General features: G+C 39.7%; 1 protein-coding gene across 1 annotated transcript in view; it reads right to left on the bottom strand.

The window, feature by feature from the left end:
• LOC111580685 (chemokine-like protein TAFA-2) overlaps window positions 1-25,280 on the bottom strand; it is an 86,238-nt gene that overhangs the window by 9,801 nt on the left and 51,157 nt on the right. Inside the window, exon 3 of the mRNA XM_023288535.3 lies at window positions 1,284-1,433. Coding sequence (XP_023144303.1) covers window positions 1,284-1,433 — 150 coding nt within the window. The remainder of the gene's footprint in view (window positions 1-1,283; window positions 1,434-25,280) is intronic.

Genomic DNA, 25,280 nt, shown 5'->3' with positions numbered 1-25,280 from the left:
AGGCATTTCATTATTTTTCATTTACAATGTAACATTATGCATGCCGTCATATATGTACAATGTTTCCTCTTCAACTAAAAACTGATAGTCAATTAAAAGCCAGGTCTCTGATAATGGCCGGTGGCATGGTTGACACAAAGAAATCAAGGTTTGTCTCCATATATAAGCTCAGGAAAAACAAGGACAGATAAACTTTTTGTGCATTTAATCCTGTCATATAATTTGCACACCAGTTAAACATAATGCACTGTACATTCTAAAGCTTTACTTTAATAAATGTAATAATGTAATCATGCTATTTTCAACACTGTCACTTTTTTAAAATGTTTTTTTCTTAATCATCGTTTGAAGAAATACAGTAATTCCTGTGAATTCATCACAAAATATAATAGACAGACTGTTTATTAATAAATCAGGCTGCTGACATTACATTGGACAGAAAAGCAGTAACAGTTGGAGACAGGCTTCTGTTTGTGTGACTCACTTTCACACATTTCAGTTTAGCATTTTGGTTACCAGTGCACTAGTCTGACTCACCAGATATAGACTGTGGGTATAAGCCTACCACTGGTTGCGCATTTAACTCAGTTCCCTTTTGGTTAACTATACGTGACTGTTTTCCAAATCCACTTCCCTACAGAAAACAACAACAACAATCTCCAGGCTAGTAATCTACCACGTTGAACATGTCAAAGTTTGCAAGGATTTGGATTGTGCATCAAGGCAACCGTGCAAGGTTTTTCTCATGAATTACCCAGTTTAATGACACTTGTGTGCAAATGTTCCACCAAAATAATCACTGTGTAGCTGCATCCACTGGCTCAGCTCCCCTCAACTGGTTGTTTAGTTTAAAGAAGTACAAACAAGCCAGAGTGCTGTTTTTCAACATTAGCAGAATGATAATGAGGTGCAGTCAGACTATTCTGTGCTTTCTGGAAATGCAAGACTACCAGTGCACAGAAATGCAACCAAGAGAGTCCTGATATCTGTTTTCCCTGTCTTGCTAATGCTAGCAAGGCACATGTGACCTACATAAATGACTGCTGCTAATACAGTGTAAGTGTAAGGCAAAGTTGTACACAGCAGTTTAATATTTCTTTCAGAATCAATAAACACAAGCACAACTTTAATGCTCTGCCTAAAATAAATGAACTTACGCTATACTCTATTATCATACTCAGAAAAAGCACAGTGTGAAAATATTTCAACTCAAAGCAGATGTGCATCAGGCTGTGAGAATATGCATACGAGACATACACAAACGCACACACTGTAATACATACCATCAACGCAGGAGGGCATAGCCCGAGTGGTGCCAGCGACCTGTCCAGGGAAGCAGGAACATTTGACAGTCTGAGATCTCTCCTCAATCTTGTTCTTGTTGCAGCAGCGATGGGCAGCAATCACCTCGCATGTGCCGGCCTTCACATGCACTGTGTGAGAGAGAGAGAGAGACAAACAATTCAGTATACAAGGCTCTCAGTGATGCTATTCTTCTACTTTTTTTGTAAATAGTCATCCTTACGGTTTATGCCAGTTTTCAATCCAACATGTAGTATAATATCCAGTATTAACATGTAAGTGAATGAAGGCCAGTGCAAGCGAAAGGATGCAAGTCTATTTCCAGACTTTTGAGTTGTTACCCACATTTCAGATGTTTGTCAGCAGACAAAAATATACCAAATGGGTTTGCCCTGTGCTCACTAAAATCTGCTTTCATAAAAGAAAGCTAAACAAATGCAACTATGTTGGAGAAATTAAAACTGGGGACGTCATCTTTCTGTGCTCGATCCAGGCAAATTACAAGTGCCATGCCCCAAAATACCTGACAAACAGAGAGGAGTTAAAGAAATACAAGCACTTGAATAACCAGAACAAAATAACCTTTCTTTTCTATCCTTCCATATAAAGAATGCCAACATGGATGTGATATCAGCCTGAATAATGAAGTGCAACGAAAAGGCAGCGCAGACCAGATTATAAGGCTATTATCAGAAAGCCATGAGCCGTGCAAAGATGCAGTTTACATTTTGAGTTATCAAATTATGCAGGTTTGTGGGTGCTTTATTTATACACTGGAGTGTGCACAAACAAAACTGCAAATGTAAAAATACACGTCGCTTTCAGACATTCTTATATAAATATAGCAAAATCAGGAGGTCCTACTTTTTATTGCGTGGCTCATGAGCAGCTGCTATTATTTTTGCTTTGAGCATATGCACAGAAAATATATGTTAAGTCTCTCGTAGCCTTTCAAAACTTCAAAACACGGAGCAAAATGGTAAATTCGAAAGGGAGAAAAACAAACCATGTCTGTATTAGAATATACTGCTTGTAGTGTGTAGCATTCCAATTTGCTGCAGCGCTAATGAAGGGGAGATGTGGAAAAGCCACTTCACTTGTTCTGTGGCTAAAACTTTGTGTGCAAATTTATATACACAAATTTCAATCAGGCAGCCATGTGGTTAATTAACAACAAGTTCACCTCAAGCACAGAAGTCATTGAGTCAGCTAAGAGAGAGAGGGAACAAAGAAATCGCTCTACATTTGAGGATTTCTGATGTCAACACATGGTCCTTTCATACCAGCCTTTCATGTCATACATGAAAATGTCAAGGACAAACAATACGCCTTGTCGGTAACACTGTGTGCAAGTATGCAGTGAATCGTTTGTATGTGTGCACTTGTATGGGACCGTTTGCATGTATATAATATAAAGAACATGTGTTCCGATGCTCGCGACTTTGCTTGTTGTGTGTGTGGGGAATTTACATGCACATACATGCACATCCCACACACAGCACATGGTGGCATGGCTGTGAAAGTCAAAGTCTGGTGTGTGTGTGTTTTGGCTTTTCAAACATTTGTTGGAAGTTGCTGTTATTTCCATTACAAAGAGTCCACCCACGACACAACAAAGGCTGCACACTGCATGGCAATGAACACTAAAGCAGAAAACAATGGCTCTGCTCTGTCTAAAGCGTATTTAAAAGTGAGGCAAGCCAAACTGAAAGACCCCGTATGAATATGTTAAGCAAACTAACAAGATTTGAAAAGTTCTTAATTTGCTCTGTTAATGAGAAAAAGACAAAGCAGCAATCCCGCAAAGCCCAGTCCAATTAATATCTCTGTGAAAAGCACACTCAGATATCTCACACACTGTGTGCATCTCTCTCTCATTGTTCTTTATGTTTTCCCTTTTTATTCCACACGCAGTGAGTCCAAAGGACAGTGATAATGTTTGATTGGTTGTCCGTCAGGCCAACACTCTGAGGCACAAAGGGATAGCTCAACAACTACTGAGCATGCGATAAAAATGTCCATTTATCAACAAGAAATAGCTACGTGTTGGGAAGATTGTTATAAAATTTATCGTACAAATTTATTCTTATCAGACCAAAAAAAAAAAAAACTATAATTAGGACATTCTGTGAGCGTTCCTCTCACAAGAGACTCGGGTCAAATGTTAAGCAGTACTATATTTACTGTCTGGAAAAATAAGAAATGATGTCATTAATGCTCTCCAGAGGACAAACCTTTCTGACTGTGGTGACCTCTCGACCTTCTCTGTGTTGACGCACTCAGTTTGCACTTTTACGATCCCCACAGGGTCTCTGTCTGTTATGGTTGTAACATACTCAGGCACTGATTTTGTGTCAGATTATTAGATTTGTGCATAGAAAAATTAGTGGTTAGTTTACCATTAAATTTTCTTTCTTTCTGTCCTTGCTTCTCTTTCCGTCTTTCTTTTACTAACTATAAAAAAAATACATAGTAAGTTTAGCTGCATGACTAAATCCCAAGCACGCTCATCCCGTGGTTTATAACTGCCTAGGATATCCCTTGATGATGCAGGCTTTTCGGCCTTTATCACTTTCCTTGTTGGCTCCTGTGTAGGTCTCCCAAGACATGCTAGTCTGCTGCCACATCACCCATCTGTGCCAGTAGATCTCCGCTGGTGGAGGCCTATTCCAGTGGCTGACAGACTCATGTGTTCCTAGTCTGGTGATACAGTAGCCAATTCCTAGATGCTCAGAACCTAAACCTCTGCACAGCATAGCAGCTTCTCACTAGTCACCCTCCATGCACCTCTGGGTTTTGCTTGCTTTCTTTATTTACTGTGTGTCCAAAATAGATGAATCCTATATCCTTATTCATTTTGATTTCTTTGTGATTTTATTTGTTTTTTCATTGTTGCACAAACATTAAAATTGTCACCTGTGTGCCTTAAGACACAGGCTAATGCTGGTGAAATCAAAACTCAAATTAAGCCTTTTTTTCTGTTGGTCTTTATTAAAAATAAGTCATTAAAATGATCAATAATTATAAATATTAACCTAAATAACACGTTTTATTGTGACGAGTTTTTCAGCTATATTGCCAGACCTGTAAGGCTATTTGACCATCAAACACATAAACCTTTCGTCATCCAGCGACTACCAACTGTTTTGGGCCCTTGATGGAAATAAACACTGTAACGCCTATAGACAGATCGTGGGCTTTAGAGCTTGAGCTTTGTTTGATACTAACACCTATCGTTTTGCCTCTTCCCCTCGCTCTCTTGCTGCACTAATTGACTTTTTTCTCCTCTTATAAGCTTGACAACCTTATTGGCAGATACGCCAGCCCTGGAAAATCCACACGCACAGAACAAACACCTTAAACCAACCCCCACCCACAGACACACATACTCCCCGGCCCATTTTTAGGCTCAGCACCTGCGGTAGTAATTGACTCGGCATCAGTAAGAGCAGCAGCACACTGAGCTCAGCAGGAGGCGACGTGTAATGAGGAGGCGGGAGTGAGGATTTTATAAAAGTGAGGAGTCGTACAAAAGTTCATTAAGGTTTGATTACACATATTAATTTTAATAGACAGCAGTAATAAAAAAAAATGAAAAAAAGTGGACCACATAGTAAAATAAATATGAGCGCTGTGACAGGATTGATGCACAGATTGTCTTGCTTTATTTTATGCATTCTCTAACTTGCTGCTGAATCATTTATGGTCTTACTTTGAAAAGTTAATTTGTTAACTTTTTAGCCATTACTGCTGCCAGGTGGCCGTAATGGTTTTAAAATCACTCACTATGTATTGTAGTTACCCAGGTGACAAAAACGAAGGCATTGGAAACTGTTTGATTATTATGATCATTTTGTTTGCAGCTATTTGGGTTTTTCACAAAATGCAGACAATGGTAGCCATCCTGTCTGACATCTGGCTGTGGCTGTTATCCTTTTAAACAACCTTTAGATGTGAGGACATAAAAATTGTGAAACACATTCTGGGATCTGCTTTGTTTATTGGACATTTTTAAAGGATGCTGGACTCACTGTGTCAAGAAGGCACTATCAAAAATTCTGATTTCATATTTGACAAGATACGAACTGGCAGCATTCATCCCTGTTTGGCTCACATTATGAAAACCTTGTGTAAGTCTACACTCAATATTTATATTCTCTGTTAAGTGTAAGCACGGGCTGCAAGCCAAACAGCCAACTACTCATTTAAGTCCACTTTATTGTATTGATTTTTGATTCTAATGAAACAGTGTTGATTAACAAGTTGTGATTCACAACAGTTTTACATTTTACGACCGCTAACCTACTCTAAATAATACAAAGATGATAATGACGCTTGTCTGTATCAGTTCCGCCCCCACATGCATGAATGTGTGTGCATGCATTTAGCAGGAAGTGAAGCGTTGTCTTCAGTGTTTCACAAATATCAGCAAAGATAATTGATGACAAAACACATTAAGAACAGCATTGATTGCACAGACAGGGGACTTCCTCATTAGACAGGCTTCTTCGGAAAACACTGGTGCCAGCAACTTGACGATAAAACGCTGCATTTTCCGTGAACGCCACACAGATGCTTATGGGCTTATAAGGAGTGAACAAATAAATGAGTGAATTCTGTATCTATTTGCATTGTGCTTTTTGGAGCAGAAGAAGGCTAGAGGTTAAGCTGAGATCTGAGTCATGTGATTATTTTATAAATGTTGGAATGTAAGATCGATAGATCAGTACATATGGATTTACAAGACAAAGGGAAAAAAACACGTTCCATCTTAAAAATATACATTGCATATATTTTTCTCGTACAACACAACATCAACAATCATTGTGGTATGTCACTATAAACCTTACAGTATAAGAGTTTTTTTTGTGTGTGTGTGTGTGTGCGTGCGTGCGTGCGTGCGTGCGTGCGTGCGTGCGTGCGTGCGTGCGTGCGTGCGTGCGTGCGTGCGTGCGTGCGTGCGTGCGTGTGTGTGTGTGTGCGCGCTTTTTAAATAAATTTAAAAAATGCTAAATATGGTCCTAATTCCCCACAAAATTTCTTAAAGAGATTATTGACACAGTTGGGCCCACATCGTCAACAGCTCACAGCTCCTTAACAAATGGCATTTTTCCATTTTCTTTTAAACATGCTGTGGTTTGACCTCTTTTAAAGAAACCCAACCTAGATCCCTGTGCTCTTAACAATTTTAGACCAATTTCTAAACTTATTATTTTTTTCAAAGTATTATGAAAAGTGGTTTCACAATTGCATTTCAGAGCTTTGCACAGAAACTGCCCTCTTCAAGGTATCTAATGACCCCCTTTCAGCAGTCGACAGAGGAGAGAGCACTATTTGAATTTTTTTCGAACTATTTGCAGCTTTTCACACCATACCACGTACTATCAAAGACAGTTGTTCTTTTTTCTTACGTTTTAAAAAGAAATCAAGCGATCACCATAGGTGGTCACCTATGATTACTTATGGTGTACTGCAAGGTTCAGTTATAGTTATATTTTTGTTCTCTATTTTGCTTGCTTCCACTGGGACAAATCATCCAGCAGAACAATGTACCTTTTCATTGCTATGCCAACGACACACAGATTTACCTTCTGGTGACCCAAGAAGCCTCGCTGCTCTCTCAGACTGTCACACTGCAGATATCAACAGCATTTTCTTCAGCAAAACAAATCAAAATCAGGACTATCTCTGTTCAGTCCCACATATACAAATATTTGTGAAAATAGCCTTGGTCCACTGTCACTCAACATAAAATATAACACCAAATATCTGGTAGTTCTTTTTGATTCCAATTTAACCATGGACACAAACATCAGAAGAAGCCATACAGTCCTGCTTTCTTCATACTGAAACCATCTCCAGGCCAAAATCCTTTTTTTTTCCACAATCAGACCTAGAAAAAGTAACTTATGCATTCATTTTCTCAAGTACTGTAACTTCCTCCTCTCCAGTGACAACCATTTGCATTAAAAACACAATACTTTGGATTATTGTATATGGTATAATAGAGACATTAGAATGTACCATAGGGCACCAAATCTGGGCTTTGAAGGCCGTGGCCATGGACTCTGGTGTTTGCTGTTTGCTTTTGACTCTTCTGTTGAGGATTGTTGAGAAAATGCAGACAGACAAAGGGTTGGTTTTTAGCTGCATCATGTGTCTGACCTTCTTGCAGTGCAGATAGATGCTGCCACTCATCAAATTTACACACCTGTTCCACATGTTACTGTTCCTAGTGCTGGTTAGATCTATGATCACGCTACCGAGCATGAGTTAGAATTTGTCTGAATGCCTCTAAGTGAAATCAAACAAGAGCATAATATTTGGCGCATAATAACGAAGTGGGAATGGAGACGGGGCTCCGTGCAGTGTCTGTGTGCTTCTTAGCTCTGTAATGCAGCTGAAGGTGTCAACAGTTTGAGGCTGTGTTGTACTAAGATGCTAATAATTACCAGTCTGGCAGATAGTGAGTCAGGCAGGGGGCCACAGACTCCAATAAACTATGATAAATTCTCGGCGAAATTAGGCATTACTCAGCACATGACATACGCTGAAGGACACACTTACAAATATACACACAGAATGCACACACTCACAGTGAAGTGGTGTATTTGTGTTTGCAGTGCTAAGATAAAAATCTGGTGTAAACTCTTGGAGATGTTGTTCCAGGAGATAATAAAATTCAGCATGGACCTCACAGCGTGTGTGTGTAAATTACCCAAAAAAGCATCCAGCTCAGTCTCAATATTACAGAAGCCTTTTTTTCAGTTCCACAAATGGCACAAACACACACTCTTTCAAACCGTTTCTGCTCTCCTCCTCCTCCTCCTCATCTTCATCATCTGTCCATCCTAGAGCGATTTCATAAACGACCCCTCCTTACCCACTCCAGTCCCCATTTTTCCCCTGCTCTCTTAGCTCAGCACAGCAAACTCAGCAGGGTAGCAAACTATTATCCTCAATCACAAGCCTTAAATCAGAGAATTTTTACACTTTCTAGAATATGTTCTCCCTCTCTCTCACCCTTTTCCTCCCTGCTGATGTCTCTCTGCCTCTCGAAGGTCCCTCCCATCTCTCCCCTTGGAATAAGTACTTGTTATCCCTGCCTCTTTTAACACAGCACTGGCTGTTAACCCCATTTACTAAGGATGACATGCAACTGACAAACGAACAGCTTGCCTTGACTCTTAACAACCAGGAGCTGTCTGTGTGTGTGTGTGTGTGCGTGTGTGTGTGTGTGTGTGTGCGTGTGTGTGTGTGTGTGTGTCTGTGTGTGTGTGTGCGCACATAGTTTTGCTGACAGACATAAACCACTGGGATAGCTCTCTTGCTCATAGCAGGGTGCTTTTTTCAAATGTCATTCCCACTGGGGGTCTCTCACACACACATATGCACAGATGTAAATACACTACATATAGTATTAGGTAACTTGTAGAAATGCAAAAGCAACAGAAGAAAAACTAGACTTTAAGCATCCATTTTCAGTGTAAATGCTTCAAGTTGCAAGAAAATGTTGCACAGGTCTGATGGTAGGAACATGTATGACAGCAAATTTTTCAATCAAAATCCATAAATTTAATTGAATCTTGCTGAGATTTTGGTGCGATTTTACGCAGAGATAAACTTTGACACAAAAATATGTGCTGTTGACTGATTGCAAACCACTTTTACTGTGCTGAAGATCTGCAGAGAGGCAGAGGGTCTGAAGCAGAGCAACCACATTAATTATGCAGCGTTGTTCCCTTTTCCATTATATTATCTCCACAGTTGTGTGATGGGAATTCTGAGCCTACACTGTATACTAGGCTATTTAATTTCCTATTTATCAAGCATGATTTTGATGAGTTTCATCACCAATCAAGCTGTAATCTTCAACTACCAGAAGCAACGAATGGACAACCTGTAAGCAGGCATGTTATCGAGATTCCTGTTTGTGAAATCGTGCATATAAATTGTTCTGGGTTTTTGGTCTGACAAGGTCCTATGCCTGTCTTTAGCACTCAGTTCTGCCATTCTCCTTTGTGTTGTGTGTTTTTATGTAATTTCTTTAAGCTAGGACTTAAAACTTAAACACAGAAGCACAGAAAATAGTTACAGTCCAAGTCTCACCTCTTTGATAACATGTTTCAAACAAGCACATCAATTGCAAAGCAAACAACTGTAAAACTGATCTATTACATGGAGTTCAAACTTAAAAGTGACATTAAAATTCTATATTTCACTGAATTACTATGTTAATAGTAAATTTCATTCCTGACACAAAGTTTGTTCATCCCTTTGCAGGTTTCATACTGCATATTATCCCTCTGGACTCCAAGCAGTTTCTGGGTGTTTTTTTTTCACTTGCCATGTTTTTTACTCACTGTGGGCTCATTTTTCACTGCAATATAAAGTCTGGCACTTCTACAAAAACAGCAAAACCAGAGCTAGAAGTAGCAAGAACTCAAAAATGTCTTTTGTGCAGTATGCCACAGTTATCATTGATGTAACCAATAAAATGGTGACTCGTTTTTTTTGTTTTTTGAATTTTTTGACTATTTTTAAAATTTAGTTCTCATCCTCTCTGCTCTGGCTGCAAAGGCTGCAGTTCAGCTGAATTGTCCCTGAATTTTTGTCAGGAAACGTTTGGTTGCAGCAGAGTCACTAATGGCCTTCATTTGTGCTGAAGAGTGCAGAATTTAATTTTTTTTTTAATAGAAGTTGCGTGTAAATGTATTATTTTTGGTAAACTCTTACAAGAAACATATAGATTAAATTGATTTTGATTAAATGTTACATTTTTCCTTTGATTATTTATTTATTTTTTGGACAGTATGACATGATTAGACCACAAGATCAGTTCCTTGCAATCTGAGGCCCAGTTTCATGGAAGGATGAGAAGAATACAGATCTACATAAAATAACCCTGCAGTCTGAACAAACTTCTTGTCTTGTGGAAACACAAACCTTATATGCATACAATCAACTGGTAATAAAACTCAAAAAAAAAAAAACACCAATGCTTCTAGGGAATTCACTTTATTACAGAAGTTTCTACAGCAGACACTGCCATATTAGGATATTGCTTTTATCAGATTCTTGTGAGAATTAGATGCAATTTTATTGCCATATGCGTTGTGTGAGTAGTCAAACTAATGAAAGAATGAATGGGATATTTGGATTGTTCACTGTTTGACGCATCCCTGCGTTATGTTGTGCAAAGCAACCAGTCCCTAAAATTATTGCTCTAGAAGCAAAAGCAGTTATTGTGGCAGTAACAGCATCATTGGTTTGTAAATGATGAATAAATCCTGTTCTGATTGTGCAGCGTCTTCACAGTTTCTAAGCAGTGCTATTGTGAGGACTCTTTTTTTTTTTTTTTTTTAAATAAAAAAAAGAGCAAACAGATATTTTAAACACATATTCAACACCAAGAGAGTTTGCTGGCAAAGCAGCTACAGGAGCTAACAATCCTTCATCAGGTCTAATTAATATACAGGCACGATGAATGAGCATACCAGCAAAATAAACATCCCCTCTGGCTTTGTTTGTTTTTGTAGGTGCCGGTTACATCACACTCTGATTACATCAAGTTATCTGTCATATTTTTTTTAGGTTAAAAATACTACATTTTGACTACATTTCAAATTTAGTACATCAGATGTTTAAGGAGTTCTTTTCATTCTCGATTTATTTAAGTTTTCCAAGTGGACTGACCTTCTTACTCACCTCCTAAAAGTACCAACGGTGCATATGGATGCTCTATATACATCACAGATGGACTGTGTATAAATATTTAAGTATTTCCTTAAGGCCCATAGTGTTCTATTCACAAAGTGCATATTTTGAAATGGAAAATTAGTTCGGAATGCTTTCCAAGTTGATTAGATTACAACGTACGTTTCTTTGTGCGTGTGTGTGTGTGTGTGTGTGTGTGTGTTTGCCCATCAGTGCATGTACGTCCATGCATTTGTGTTAATAATTAGATTACATTGGCCTCTGAGATGGCACCATTTGTTCTGAATCATAAACACAGAGCAAATTAAAATTCTGTTTAAGAGCCTGCCAAGAAAATTAGCATAGAAAGAAAGGAGGCATGCACACTCGACCACTACTGTCTTTTCTTTCTTCCACCCTGCTTTCTATTCTCCACCATGTCTGAGTGCTTCCTGCATGCCTGCAACTCTAGCCCACGTCTCTGCTCATCTGCTGTCACACCCTCGCTATGTAATGGCTATTCCTCGAGGGTTATAAATGGTACATGACAAGTGCAAAGGGTAAATAATTCTCAGGAGAATTAGGCAAAGTAGGCAGGTAAACTTGTACTCAAGCTAGACGCACGAGAACTTTTTTTCAGTGAGAATGAGCAAAGATCACCACTTCGCTTTCTGCACTGTCTCTCTGTGCTCATATTGTGTGTGTTGATGACAAATAGACTGATCAATGGCAGCCCCCTGAGGAGCCAGACTCTCCTCACACACTATTTTCTGCTATGATAATCCTTGAGACCAGCAGGGGTAAAACATGAGAAGAGAAAGAGCAAACTCGGTACAGCAAACCAATATGCCTGTAAAAATATACCTCTTTTTGTGAATGGCTGGAAAAGCACTCATTTATCAATATTTGTGTAATGGACTGTGCAGGAACTTACTCTGGAAACTATCTCGTAGAGCATCATTTTGCTCTTACAACAAGCCACGGCTCGCAAGGAATAGGAGGAAAAGATCGGAGGAGGAAGTGAAAGAGAAGAGTAGCCAAGCTTTGGGGAGATATACATCTCATTATGCTTTTTTTCTCCTCTAAGTGGAAAAATGTTTTCCACTAACCAGACTTTAATAAATGTGTTTTTTATGCAGAATGGAATTAAAGTATAAATTTAGAAACAAAATAAGTTGGTTCTATTTTCCACTTGGGTAGCCTGGAGAACACGTTCTGGCTAATTGCTGTACAGCACTTTAAAGAAGTGATACAAATGACCAGCAGTCGAAATCATCAAAGGAGGTATTCAGTTTTTAAAATATGGAGAAGATGTTGATTTATTTTTCTCTTTCGTTTAGAAATGTTTTAATCTTCCTTCATTTCCAAAGCATTAATTATCTGAGTATGGAAAAAATAACCTGAATACAGCTGATCTGACCTTTTCCTCTCTTCATCTCTGACTTATACAGGTTGACAGAAGTCACTATTCCTGCAGCAGCTAGATGGATTTGCCACTTAAACATTTTGATCATTTGTTAAAATGACTGGTATCCTTCTTAGGAGGCAGACTCAACATACAGTAAATAAATGACCATAAAACAGCTGAAATATTGACCAAAATGACTCTTCAGTCTGTATTTTCTACAAATTTGCCATCACAAATAAAACCTTCTTTACTTTTGCATGGACATGTGAACAAAATGAGGTAGTCAGCTAAAAAGAATATTAAAACTTGCCTCTTTTGATAAAAGTGTGAAGTTAAATTCAGACTGGCGGCTTCGATTTCTGCACACACACTGTCCAAACACACACCATCCCTTCAGCTCAGCCTCCCTGAATGAGTGACTGACTGAGTGACCGCAGTGTTCGCTCACAGTGGCGGTTCCTGCTCACGCTGTGACAAAAATGAAAAGTTACAAAAAAGAAGCACTGGAATCTGGCTCATAGGAATTTAGATTTGAAGGGAAAAACAAAATACCGTGGGCGTCCACACATAGGGGATCGTTCCTGTCAGAAAATACGCCTCACCATAAATCATCCAACCGATTTAGATACGCTCAATTGGCCTACACAGAAAACAGAAACCTCAACATCACCGAATACTCGCACCGGCCCTGTTTCTGATTGCATTTACCCCTCAGTTTTGTCTTTCATTTGAACACAGTGACGCCTGTAGAGCTACACCCACCTATGCACCCCACATCTTCCTTCTCTGTACTAATCATCCTCACTGATATGAGACCAGCTTGTGCCAGATTGTCCCCCAGCCCCCTCGGACCACGCCTCTGGTTCTCCGTCACTGATTTCCACGCGCTTTTAATGCAGCCCAGACAAGGGAATTATTCCTCCACGCCACCAGCCACCACCACCGCTGTCCTGGTAAATCATGGGAGATATTAGTTCATGCGACAGAGCGAGCCTGGTGACACATGGCGCGTCCCGATGCATTAGCAGCCCCGTCGCCGCCACTGCTGCCGCCCCACAGCATGCGATTTGTACTAATTTGTGCTCCAGGCAAGATATTAGGGCGGTGAATTGGGTATAAATTGTTAATGTGTTCAGATGTATTAACACAGCATTACCACTCAACCATTTACCTGGGGCGGTGGGTGTGTGCATGTGTCTGTGCACGAGGCCCTCATGTTTTAAACCCTCTGTTAATTGTTAACTGCTGACTAATGGTGACTTTTCATGAGCCCTCTGGGAGTGTCCAGGTTTCCTTATTCATCTGTATTTCTGTCTCCCCCTCTCGCTCTCTCCTCCCCTCTTCTAACGGCGTCTGGAGGTGAGAAACCTTCCCAGCGCACAGGAGTATTTGCATCTTTTTGTCTTCCCCTACAGCAGTTTATTTTTAATGTGCATTGTCGCAGGGGGAGCTCAGAGCCATGCCAGACTCTTTTCATTTCTCTGGCTGAAGCTGGCATCTCTTTTCTTTCTTTTCCTACCTCTTTCAGTCTCTCTTCCTCCTTTTTCTACGTTGTTCTGGCAGACCAGTGTACAGACTGAAACACAACGATTGTGTTCAGTCCAAACATCCCCCTTCTCCAGTTTTCTCTTGTCAGTCAGCAAACGCAGAAGAAGAGATCTATAGCACAGCAGCCATGTTGATGAGGATTTCATTCTGTCTGAATTCTCTGCCTGTCAAAGGAATAAGGACGGACACTCGTAAACGTCAGGCTCCGCGTATTTCACTTTAACAGGTTGCCGTGTGTTTGTGAGCGCACATGCGTGAGTGCGTGTGTGAGTTATGATTCTTGTTTATATCTCTGTTGTAGCCAGGTCGTTTCACAGATCTAGATAAATGGCTTGCTATCAGCCTGTTTACTTTCCGTGAAAGACTGGACAGTCTCATATGTTACACCACACACTAGCAGTCAAGTCACAGCGCACGATGCTGCTGTCACCTGCAAACCTTGTGGATGTGATATTAGAGATTGTCACAGCTTTTTATTTTGGAACTAAAGCTTTACAAGAGATAGAAGAATCAATTATTTTACAAACATTTTGCAATTGGAAATAAGTTTTCTTGATAATTAGCTCAGAATCAGGTTCAGAAGAATAACTAAACATGCTCACCACAAGTCCCATTCTGTGGTAATACAACTGAAAGCCAACGACAAATTACAGCACACATGGTTGTAGGCCTCCTGAGGATTAATAATAAGCGCTGAAATGGACCTCCTGAAAGAGAGTCACATTAAGCATTGTTGAATTTTTCAAGCATGTCTACCTGCTCACAGTGTGCTATCACTGAATGGGCTGTTGGTACCATAAGGTTTCCACAGAAGAATTTGTTCAAACAGTTCAGCTTTCCATAACAATTTGCTATATGTGAGTGCACAAGGTACAACTGTCCTCATTAGCTGCTTACAGGAAGAAAAAAAAAGTGTCCCTCTTCAATTTTCCCTAAATTACAATTATATATACATCTTTTTTCCTGATAAATACCATAAAAGAGTTCAAATTAGTACAAATGAACAAATTGCATCACATATCGAATCCACACCTCAACAGTCAAGTGTTTGTGAGCATATTTGATGACACTGACATTAATAAATCTAATATGAGCTCCCTGCTTACAGATAAACAGGCATCATTATATAATCTTCATCATAAGGGAAATTATTAAAAATTTAATGACCATTATTGAATGTACCTGACAATAGCAGCTGAAAAACACAGCAAACAATTGACTCTGCATCGTAAATGTTGTTGGAACATAATTACTCAATGTATTTCTTTCACAAAGCTGCTTAATTCGTATTTCAAACATTGCCATTGCACAGTGACAAGTGATCTGATGAGGCCTGTGATTGGTGCATTATGCTCATCTCTTCTTAAAGTCTCTTTTGCATTGCATCAGCACTTTCTCGCTAACTGCATTCATCAGGACAGATCATTACATCCTTCCACTCCTCTCCTCTCTTGCCTGTCTCCGTCTCTCATCCCATCCCTCACTACCAAATGAAAGGGAAACCCTGGTGTGTCGGAGGCTGGCTGGCAGCAGAGCCAGGGGTGGAAAGATGAGAAGAGGGAGGGAGGTGAGATGAAGGCAGAGAGAAGGAATGAGAAAAGAAGGGGAGAGGAGAAAAAGCACAGCCTGCTCTGACTGTAAATGGTGTTAGAGAAGATGAGAGAGTTTGTGCTGGAGGGATGATTTGTCTCTGTTAGGACTCTGCGAGAAGGAAACTCAAGAACCACCGTAGTTGGGCTGTTAGTACGATGAAACCGAAACTCCAAGTCTGTCTGCTGCAATTTTCAATATCACGCTGGAAACAATGAGTCTAAATTGGTAATTTGCATGCTTAGTACCATTTTGTACAGTTCAGCTGGGCACACGTGTTCTGCAAGTTCAGCTTTTGATGAAAAAATTCAATATTAGACATCTTACGATAGAAGACGGCCAAATTCCACACAGAAATCACACAAAATGTTGCATTGTTTTTACTGGTGTGTCATCAAAACTCACAGAAAGAAAACATGAATATTTTTTCCTTTCTCCTTGTTCTGTTTTGAATGTTGACAACAATCTTTTGTCCATCAGTGTTCATACAGTGGTGGAAAAAAGTTTTTGGACACACAGTTTTACAGTCTCAAATATTGTCAGGAAATATTTGTGGAACAATCTTTTGTGTGTTTCAAAAGGTGTGGCTGCATCAGACAGAGATAAACAAATACAAATTTTTTTTTGTTGTTTATTGTTTTCAAGAAAAACTAACAAAACTAAATTTGTGACAGTTTCAACATGTCAGTTCTCAACATTGTCCATTTCAAAGTCAATAAGTAACAGAAAATGTGTTCAAAACTGAAAAAATAAATAAACCATGACATCATCAAATTAATATTTAGTAGTCCTGCCATTAGCGTGCAGTTGGGCTCTAATCCTGGCTGGCATCTTCCCCACGAGCCTTTCACACTGCTGAAGGGTAATCTTGTCCCATTCTTCTTGAATACTGCTTTTAATTTTCTAAATTATTTGGTTTACGCTTTGAAACAGAACTTTTGATAATCCACCAGATTTTTAATGGGGCTCATGTCCGGGGAACAGGTTTTCATTGAGTGTTGGACTCTGCCAGGGTAAACCCTTGTCTCTGATCCTGTCATCCTATGATATTCATAGACAGGATCTCAGGGTGCAGCCAGGGTGAGAAGGGTGTCTGGTTTAGGAACCTGAGAGTCACACCTTTTGCGACTCTGTTGACTTTGTCAGGCTGTGACCTTAAATCACACCCTGACAAACTTGAGCGGTTTGAAGCCGAGTGTGAAGCAGCCAGGATGAGAGTCAGAACCTTCAAGTTTGAGAGGATGGGTCTCTGCTAGAAATCAGTGGATTGCCCCCTCTGGGTTTTAGATGCCCCAATCAAAAGAGTTTATCACGAAATCTTGTCCACAAGTGATGGGACATAGGAGTGTAAGATGGACAGATGGATTGGTGCAGCATCAGCAGTAATGCAGCCATTGTAGTGGACTGTCAAGGTGAAGACTGAGTTGAGCCAGAAAGCGATGCTCTTGGTTTACCAGTCAATCTAGCTAATCTCATTCCAGCTCTCGTCTATGGCCACAAAGCCTGAGTAGTGACTGAAAGAATGAGGTTGCAGATACAAGCAGCCAAAATGAGGTTGCTCGAATCAGACTTAGAGATAGGCTGAGGGACATGAACATCTGGAGGGAGCTTAAAGTAGAGGTGCTGCTTCTTCGTGTTTAAATCAGCTAGCAAGATGGATTCAAGCATCTGGTCAGGATGCCTCTGGGATACATTCCTTTGAAGGTTTTACAGACACGTCCAACTGGGGGGAACCAAAAACTTGTTGTAGGGTATGCATATCTCATTTAGCTTAGGAATACCTTGGGTTCCGCCAGGAGGAAGTGGAAAGCATCAGTGAGGGAGAGGCATGTTGGGAATGACCTGCTTAGCCTGCTCTTACTGCGACCACACCGTGGATGAGTATCACAAAATGAATGGAGACCTCTTCAGAAGATGTGGTCACATTGCGTGTTGCTTATTTATTGACGCAATAAAATTTGCTTTGTTTTGCAAAATGATACCTGATGTACAGCCAGCTTGACAAACAGGATTAAGCAATTAAAAGAAAAAAAAAAGCTACATATTTTTTGTTCGGATCTGGTTTCACATTGTATCTCTAAATCTCTACGAACATTTTGCAATAAAATAAACTTATTTAGGCTGCTGTGCCTACAATGTTACCACAAGGCTAACCAGCTTGGAACAGTATATGCATACTCTCAAGTTAAAGTATTTTTCCTTGTTTTTACCAAAATGGCATGAATGCAGCATTAAAACCCATTCACATGCACTCTTGTTTTCACTTAGGTTGCCAGGATTATCCAGAAACTGCACTTGACTGACGTCTCCCTTAGTCTCCAGTTAGTTTTGTTGCAGAAATAGGCCTTTGTCACAGCAGAAGTTTTGGCATGGCAGGAATGACATTAACAACTGTCTTCCAGCGTCCTGGTATTGTGCACACTGGCTCCCTGTCACAATGCTATGTCTTACAGGGGCTCTTGATGAAATGTAGTCATTGTTAAAGAAGCTGGTTTCACATGGGCTCCCCTGCTACGACGAGAGAAAAATGTGTGCCATGAAAACAGTCTATTAGGAAACGACAGCTTACAACTTGGATGTTCTCAAGTACAAAGAGTTGGATGACGTAATTTCTAGCATTGCTCTGTATAGCAGGCAGCAGGGCCCTGAAATGCACAACATGCCCACTGTACACCCACACAGGTATCTTCACTTACCTTTGCCTGATTGGATCTTTTCTCAGGGTTATGTGGGTGTATATAGATAGACATTTCCTGGACTGTCCTGTTGCACCTTAAGGTAAGACAGCTTTTTAATTCCAACACAGCTCTGCCCGGTGTCCAATCTGAGCAGAGGTCTAATTGGCACAATAAATTCAAACACCCAGGTCAGTGTGCATAGCCTTTAAATGAGGCAGGATTTTGCCAAAATGTCTCTCCTTTTGGCATATCCATTTGACTCATACAGCTCTGGATTTTGGAAACTTTTAGGTTTAAAAAAAAAGAAGATAACAGCAAAGTTGTAGCAGCACAGCAAATATTCTGTATTTGCTTCAGGCACCTTGTATAATTCACTTCAGACCCAGCAGGGAAGATATTAAAGAACTCAGTTGCAGAGTTTCATTTTGAAAAGAAATACTAAAAAAATACAAAACACTTTAACGCTATATATTTGATATGCATTTCATCGTTTCTTCAGTTAACAACAGCATTTGTATTATTTTTCTGTACAGTACAAACTTTGAGGAAAACTGCGTGCTATGTTGTGTACATATTTACTTTTGTATATTCAGGCCCCTGTATGTTTATCCTCACTCCTGTTCCACTGGCCACATCTTATTTACACTTAGAAGGTCAGTGTTGATTTTTGGTTATGTGTGAGCAGCACTTATGTGTAGCATGTAATCACGGCGGTGGTGTTTTTTTTTTTTTTTTTAATCATTTGAAGTCATATCTGTAATTTAAATTCCACACGAGCAATTAGTTGATTAAAATGCTGAAGAGGGAACCATTTTCTTAATTATCAAGGAGGCATTTTTTGATTAATTAGGTCACCTTGAAATTCACCCTGGTGTTATGTCTGTACAGTATTTGGACTGTTGGATAACAATAAAGACTACTTCTTGGAAGAGAAAACAACAACAACATGCAGAAAAGAGTTAAGCTTCAATGCAATTTAGCACAAGTTGAATTAAATAAAATGCATAAATGATGTTAATAAAATGAGGTGAGGATCTGAACCACAAATGGAGACCAAATGACATGACTGCCTTGGGAGGAGTGCAAATGTGAATCATGATCTTCCTAGATCGTACATAATGCAGTTTAAAACAGCCCACTAAACCCGAAAATGAATGGCATCTGCAGTATCATGACCTCTGTGTAAAGGGCTAACTGTATATCAGGCATCTCAGATCCATTTCTACTACTGCTGTCTATCTAAAGCCTACAGAGTCTCATATTGATTGTTGCAGGGAGTACTGTATGTGCTTCAGTACAAAGATACTTTAAAAAAAAAAAAAAAGACACACACACACACACACACACACACACACACACACACACACACACACACACACACACACACACACACACACACACACACACACACACACACACACAAACCCAAATCACACAAAAAATATCAAAAGTCCGAGAGGAGCCCCTGTTATTTCCGGGATATCTCTCTCACAGATGAAAAATAGAAGAGTTTGTATTAATCTGAACCAAAATAAGCATAAAACACTCAGTGAGGGATTGAGTGATTTGTGCTTTAATGCAGCCCACAGAGTATTTACAGTGGTGTTCTGCTAGGATTAGTTGTGTGAGAGGATTAGTGAAGCTGCATTACTGCTGTTTTATTTAACTCACAACAGCAAAACCCTAAAAATAAAAGCCTCTTAAACACATTTAGGCTACGTGAGAGGCCAGCCCGGACAGTTAGACAAACATGGTGTTTGTATCCTCTTCACAGACCTTTGCCAGAGAGGGATGTGCAAAAACACACATGCCTTCTCGCGTACTCAACTTTCTGTACTTAATCTATAATCTAGTAATGGGCTGAAAGTCGCACCGTGTAGCATATGCTGTGCATGGAAACACTGTGTCATATTAGTTAAGGCGATGATGTTGGTGAGAGTGCAGCATACGCAGATACTGACAGGATCAACAGAGTGGGAAACTCACCGAGAGAGGAGAGGATTAATGCAAAAAGACTGGGAGGGAGAGTGAGATCGTGAAAGAGAGAGAATGAGAGAGATTTGCAGAGGCAGCACATTACCCCTCTCTCTCTCTCTCTCTCTCTCTCTCTTTCTCTTTCTCTGCCACACTCTCTTTCCTTGCATCAGCATTGATCACAGTACATCAGTAAAGTAAAGAGCACCCCATCCATCAGACCACGGCTCTGGAGCTGCTGTTAAGAATACTGAAGCTGCTCTCCACAGTGCTCACACACATGTACAAAAGCACAATCATATGCATACAGTTTACTACATAAACATTATCTTTACAGAAGCCAAAACAGATGCACTGCTATTCCTGTAGTGTGTACTACATTTTAAACTATACATAGTAATTGTAATGTAAAAGGATTTTTCCTGAGTCACGGTTATTATGTAGCAAGCACGGCTGAGGGCAACTTTATACTGATCTGAGTGTCTCTCTAGTCCACATTTTGACTCTACCATTGTTCTCATTTGTCTTGATTATTGCAGCACATGTTCAAACCTTAGTCCAGGGTTAACCTTTTCCACTTGACAATTTCTTGTGCTTCAGTGGTTTTCGTCTACCAGTTGTGGTGCACAATCTTTAAAAGAATCTAATAGATCCCGATGAAGATCTGCTTCTGATGGATTGCTTTGGAAAAGGAAAGCATACTTCTATCTTTATATTTTCCTCCCAACATATATGAAGCTCTTATATAGGATAAGTATGTTACATTCATTATTCACATAGCTTCAAGCGTGCCAGCTCTACTGGGAAAACTGAAAAGAGGCTATTCTACTTTAGATCCCGACAACAGAAGACAAGCAACACTTGGGAACCATCTATACTGCAGCTATAGAGGCTATAGATAAAGAAGAGTGTTTCTGGGTTATGATACACAATAAAACATCATTAATCAATGCGGATCATACAGTGTGAGGTAATAACCCCACTTTGAAGTTTCTGCCTTGTATTGCTGTTCAACATCTAAATCATGGTCATTTTAATTCTGCCTTTTTTCTTATTTTCTTTTTTAAGAGGATTGTGAGTGAACAATTCTTTTCAAGTCCAGCAACAAATTCCATATCCAATTGAGGTTTGGGTTCTGCTTTGAATACTCAACATTCGCCGTGTTGTCTTTAAACCATTAGCTATGGCGGAATGCTTCGCGTCACATTCTGGAAAACAAATCTTGTTCCAAATGTCAGTTCTGTTGTAGACTGCATCAGGTTGTCCTTCAGTATTTCCCTGTACTTTGGGGCATTATTTTTTTTTCCCGTACCTTCACAAGCCTTCAAGAGCCTGCATCCGAAAATCTTTCTCATGATGCTGCCGCCACCATGCTTCATGCTGAGGATAGTGTGTTTGTGACAATTTTGGTGTCATCAAAAAACCTTCTTCCATTCTACTGCAGAGTCTCTCACATGACTCTGATGAACCCTAATCAAGAATTAAATAGATCTTCATTCAATAGTTGCTTTATCTTTCTCTTCAATTTCAGCTACTGAAGCTTGTAGCTCTTTCAGAGGAATCATTGGTGTGTTGCTGCTTTTCTTCACTTGTCTCCTTCTTACATAGTCACTCAGTTTTTCAGGATGGCCTGCTCTAGACAGATGGGGAAGGTGCCGTTCGTTTCATTCCTTAATGGTGCATTATACTGTACTCCAAGAGATACTCATAGTACTGTTTCACCAGTGACTGGACCTTCCACATGTAGGTGTCTTTCTACTACAATCACTTGAAACACGTTTATTGCACTCAGAAGATTTCAGTTTCACTAATGGTTTGACTTCTAGCACCAATTTGCTGCACCTGTGCTGAATTTTGTGCAACAGTAACGTAGCAATAATTATGCAATCACTTAATTTACATTTTATATTTTTAAATAATTGACATTACTTTGTAGAAATCTATTTTCACTTTGACAAGAAGGAGTCTTTTTTTTAAAATTCTTGTCAAAAAAGCCAAATTAAATTGACAATAATTCAATATTGAAAGGCAATAAAAGGGGGGAACATCTAAAGGGGGTAGATATGTTTTATTGACACTGTACATGGCTGAGAAAACAAAAGCATTGGATGGATCCTGAGAGTCTCACATATCTAATTGGCTCAAAAGGTAACATGGAGCGATTTGTTTCTTTTCCAAACACCTGGACATTTGCGGAACCTCCTGAGACCATGATCAGTGTACATGGGGAGTGAAACGGGAGGGAAATGGGGGCAAATGGACCCCAAGGAGGGAGGGCAAAATGCTTTGAAGTGCTTAGAGCGTGGCTGTTTACAATTATACAGTCACATTCAGGGAGCTCTGTTTTTCAATGGTAATTTTCGATTCTACGAATAACCACTCACGCAGTGAAGCATACACTCTATTTCTTTACATTCTCTTTCTGTTTGTTCACACAATATAAAGATAATGTGAATTAAAACTGTTACCTGTAGTGTGAATGTGAGTATTATGTGTCGTATGTATTAGTCTAGTGTTAGACTGATAAAGCTCCAGTCCAGTACATGGATTAGATGTGTGCTTTAAACATTAAATTAATTCAAGGTAAGACGGCATAATGGCAACAGCAGGCAAGATCAGATGTATAGTGTGTATCCATACCAAACTTAATTTTCTTTTGTGACCTCTTGAGTATTACTGCCTTGTTTTCTGCTCGTGTTGACCGTGAAGATTAAATGTGAGAGCAAAAAAGAGACATTTTAAATAATTTAGGTATTGGTATGTGATGAAACATGTTTTTCCACTAAAGAAGGTTACTGGTTTTAATTTTTAAAAAAAGCATTTGGATATAATGATAAGGCAGGGGGAAAAAAAGACAGAATTCATGACCACATTGTAACCCACCACAGATAAATAGATAATATATATAGGCTCTTGATGGGCTGCAGGGTGACTGGGTGGTTAGCAGCCTCACAGCTAGATGATCCCAGCCTGGGAGTTTGCATGTTCTCCCTGTGCATGTGTGGATTTTCACTGGGTTCTCTGGCTTCCTCCCACAGTCCAAAAACATGCTGAGGTTAGTTGGTGATTCTAAATTGTCCGTAGGTGTGAATGTGAGTGTGCTTGGTTGTCTCTCTGTGTAGCCCTGTGATGGACTGGTGACCTGTCCAGGGTACAACCTGCCTTCCCTCCACCCCTGTGACCCTACAGAGGATTAAGCGGTGTATCGATAATGGATGGATGCATAGAGACGCTTTTGATGTGATACTTGTTCCTTTAATATGCTGCTGCATGAGGTTGCAAATATAAAGCAAAGGGCCTTTTTAATATTTCAATTATACTGGAAATGTCAAAGAAAGAAATGGGGGAAAAGTGGAGAAGTGGTTAAAAGGCAAGACAACCTAACATCACGTATTCAACACAAGTCTATGAAGCATCTAACTCTGTGGTAAGCTGCAATAGTTCGGTGAAGTCGCTTTACTTTGTTGTTTAAAAAATTTTAGTGTAATTCTTCTGCTGCTGTTAAAACCAGCTATAATTTACTTTTCACACCTGATGCACTTACATTCCTTGGTAGATGAGATAATAGTAAACAATTTTGCAGCACGGTAATGTAAAGTTTTCTGTTTGTGGGGTGTGATGAACCAAGAACCTTCAAGCACCAAAGTTAGTTCCTCTGGTCATCCTTGACTCTAATAAAAGGAAATAGTATGTATTGTTTATACATATTTCAGCTGAATCGCTCTTCTCTTGGCAGGAGCTCGGTTGAAAGGGCGATTCCCATCTTAATGTGACTTTCATGTAAAATAAAGCCAAAAGAATTGCAGACACGGAATTGGAAATTCAAATGCATGTGTCTGTAAGATTGTGTTCCTATGAATACCAAAGGTGGGTATTGTGCAAACACATAAGAACAAAAGCGCTGGCAAATACCTCTGGAGGACAAATTGGAAATTGAATCATAAACTATAAAGAGCCAAGGTTGAGTTCAGCTGCGGAAGAAAAGAGAGACGAGATGGAGGAGGAGAGGAGAAAAGAAAGAATGGCTGCATTAAATAAAAGTTCGCTCTTTCTCCCCTGCCCCTGCAGAAATTCACGCTGTGCTACCTGATTGAAATTTCCTGGTTTAATAGCTGTGAAATAAAGTAAAAGTTGGGAGGAAGAGGAAGGACAGAATATGAAGCAGAGGGCAAAAGAGAGAAAAGGAGTAGAGGAGGAACAACACGAGAGAGAAGACTTGGAAATGCAAAGACCGACACACACATGGACTTTATGGGAAGTGAATTACTTTATGACTTATAAAAACTGCAGTCAAGGACACTCATCACCGTTTCAATAGTAACATCCACTTGTTTTGTTGCTGAATTGTTAATCCTACTGTTGTTCTGTATGTTCATGGAACATGTTACAGTTGATAAAATCTGGATTTCCTGCGTAAATAAGGCTTGATTAACTATCCTTGTTCCACACAACGACTCAGCCAAAGTCACAGAGTCAATTCATGCTGAATTCATACAGATGTACCAGACTAGGTCCATGCAGGGTTGGCTAGTGAGCTAACAGGTAACGATTTGAACTAATGAATGCAATGAGAGGGCCCCAATGAGATAATCGCGCTGTGCAGCCAGAGGAAACTCTCCATTTACACCAATTAGTGTGAACACATAATCAGACAGTGGCCACAGCACCCAGAAACGCTGTAAATGATCTCATTGGAGTTTCACTGTAAGTGTGGCTCCACAGCACAAATGCTTTTCTCAGGGTTGTTCACAGGCTTTTTTTTTTTTTTGCACACTTGAAGAAAATCAAGGAATCAAAATGTTATTTTATGCAGTAAAATGTTGTAGTGTAGTGCTGTTTGTCTGATTCTTCGTTTGCATTTCCTCTGATGACAAAGCATTTTAGCCACACTCTGGGGTTTGCAGTATCATCGTGGTAATCTAGCAGTCACTTGGTTCACCGTTGTGGTCCACAATTAAGTGGTGACTTAAGTGATCACCTGACTACCCCTCTAGCACCACCAAGAGTTTTTCCATTTTAGTTTTTACAGTTCAAGCTATGGGATGCTGTAAAGTGTAGTACACGCATTCATGTTCCACTCATGT

This window comes from Amphiprion ocellaris, chromosome 8, assembly GCF_022539595.1.
Source record: "Amphiprion ocellaris isolate individual 3 ecotype Okinawa chromosome 8, ASM2253959v1, whole genome shotgun sequence".
Lineage (NCBI taxonomy): Eukaryota > Metazoa > Chordata > Actinopteri > Pomacentridae > Amphiprion > Amphiprion ocellaris.
Note: the sequence above shows the minus strand (reverse complement) of the source record. Positions and strands in the feature narration are given on the sequence as shown.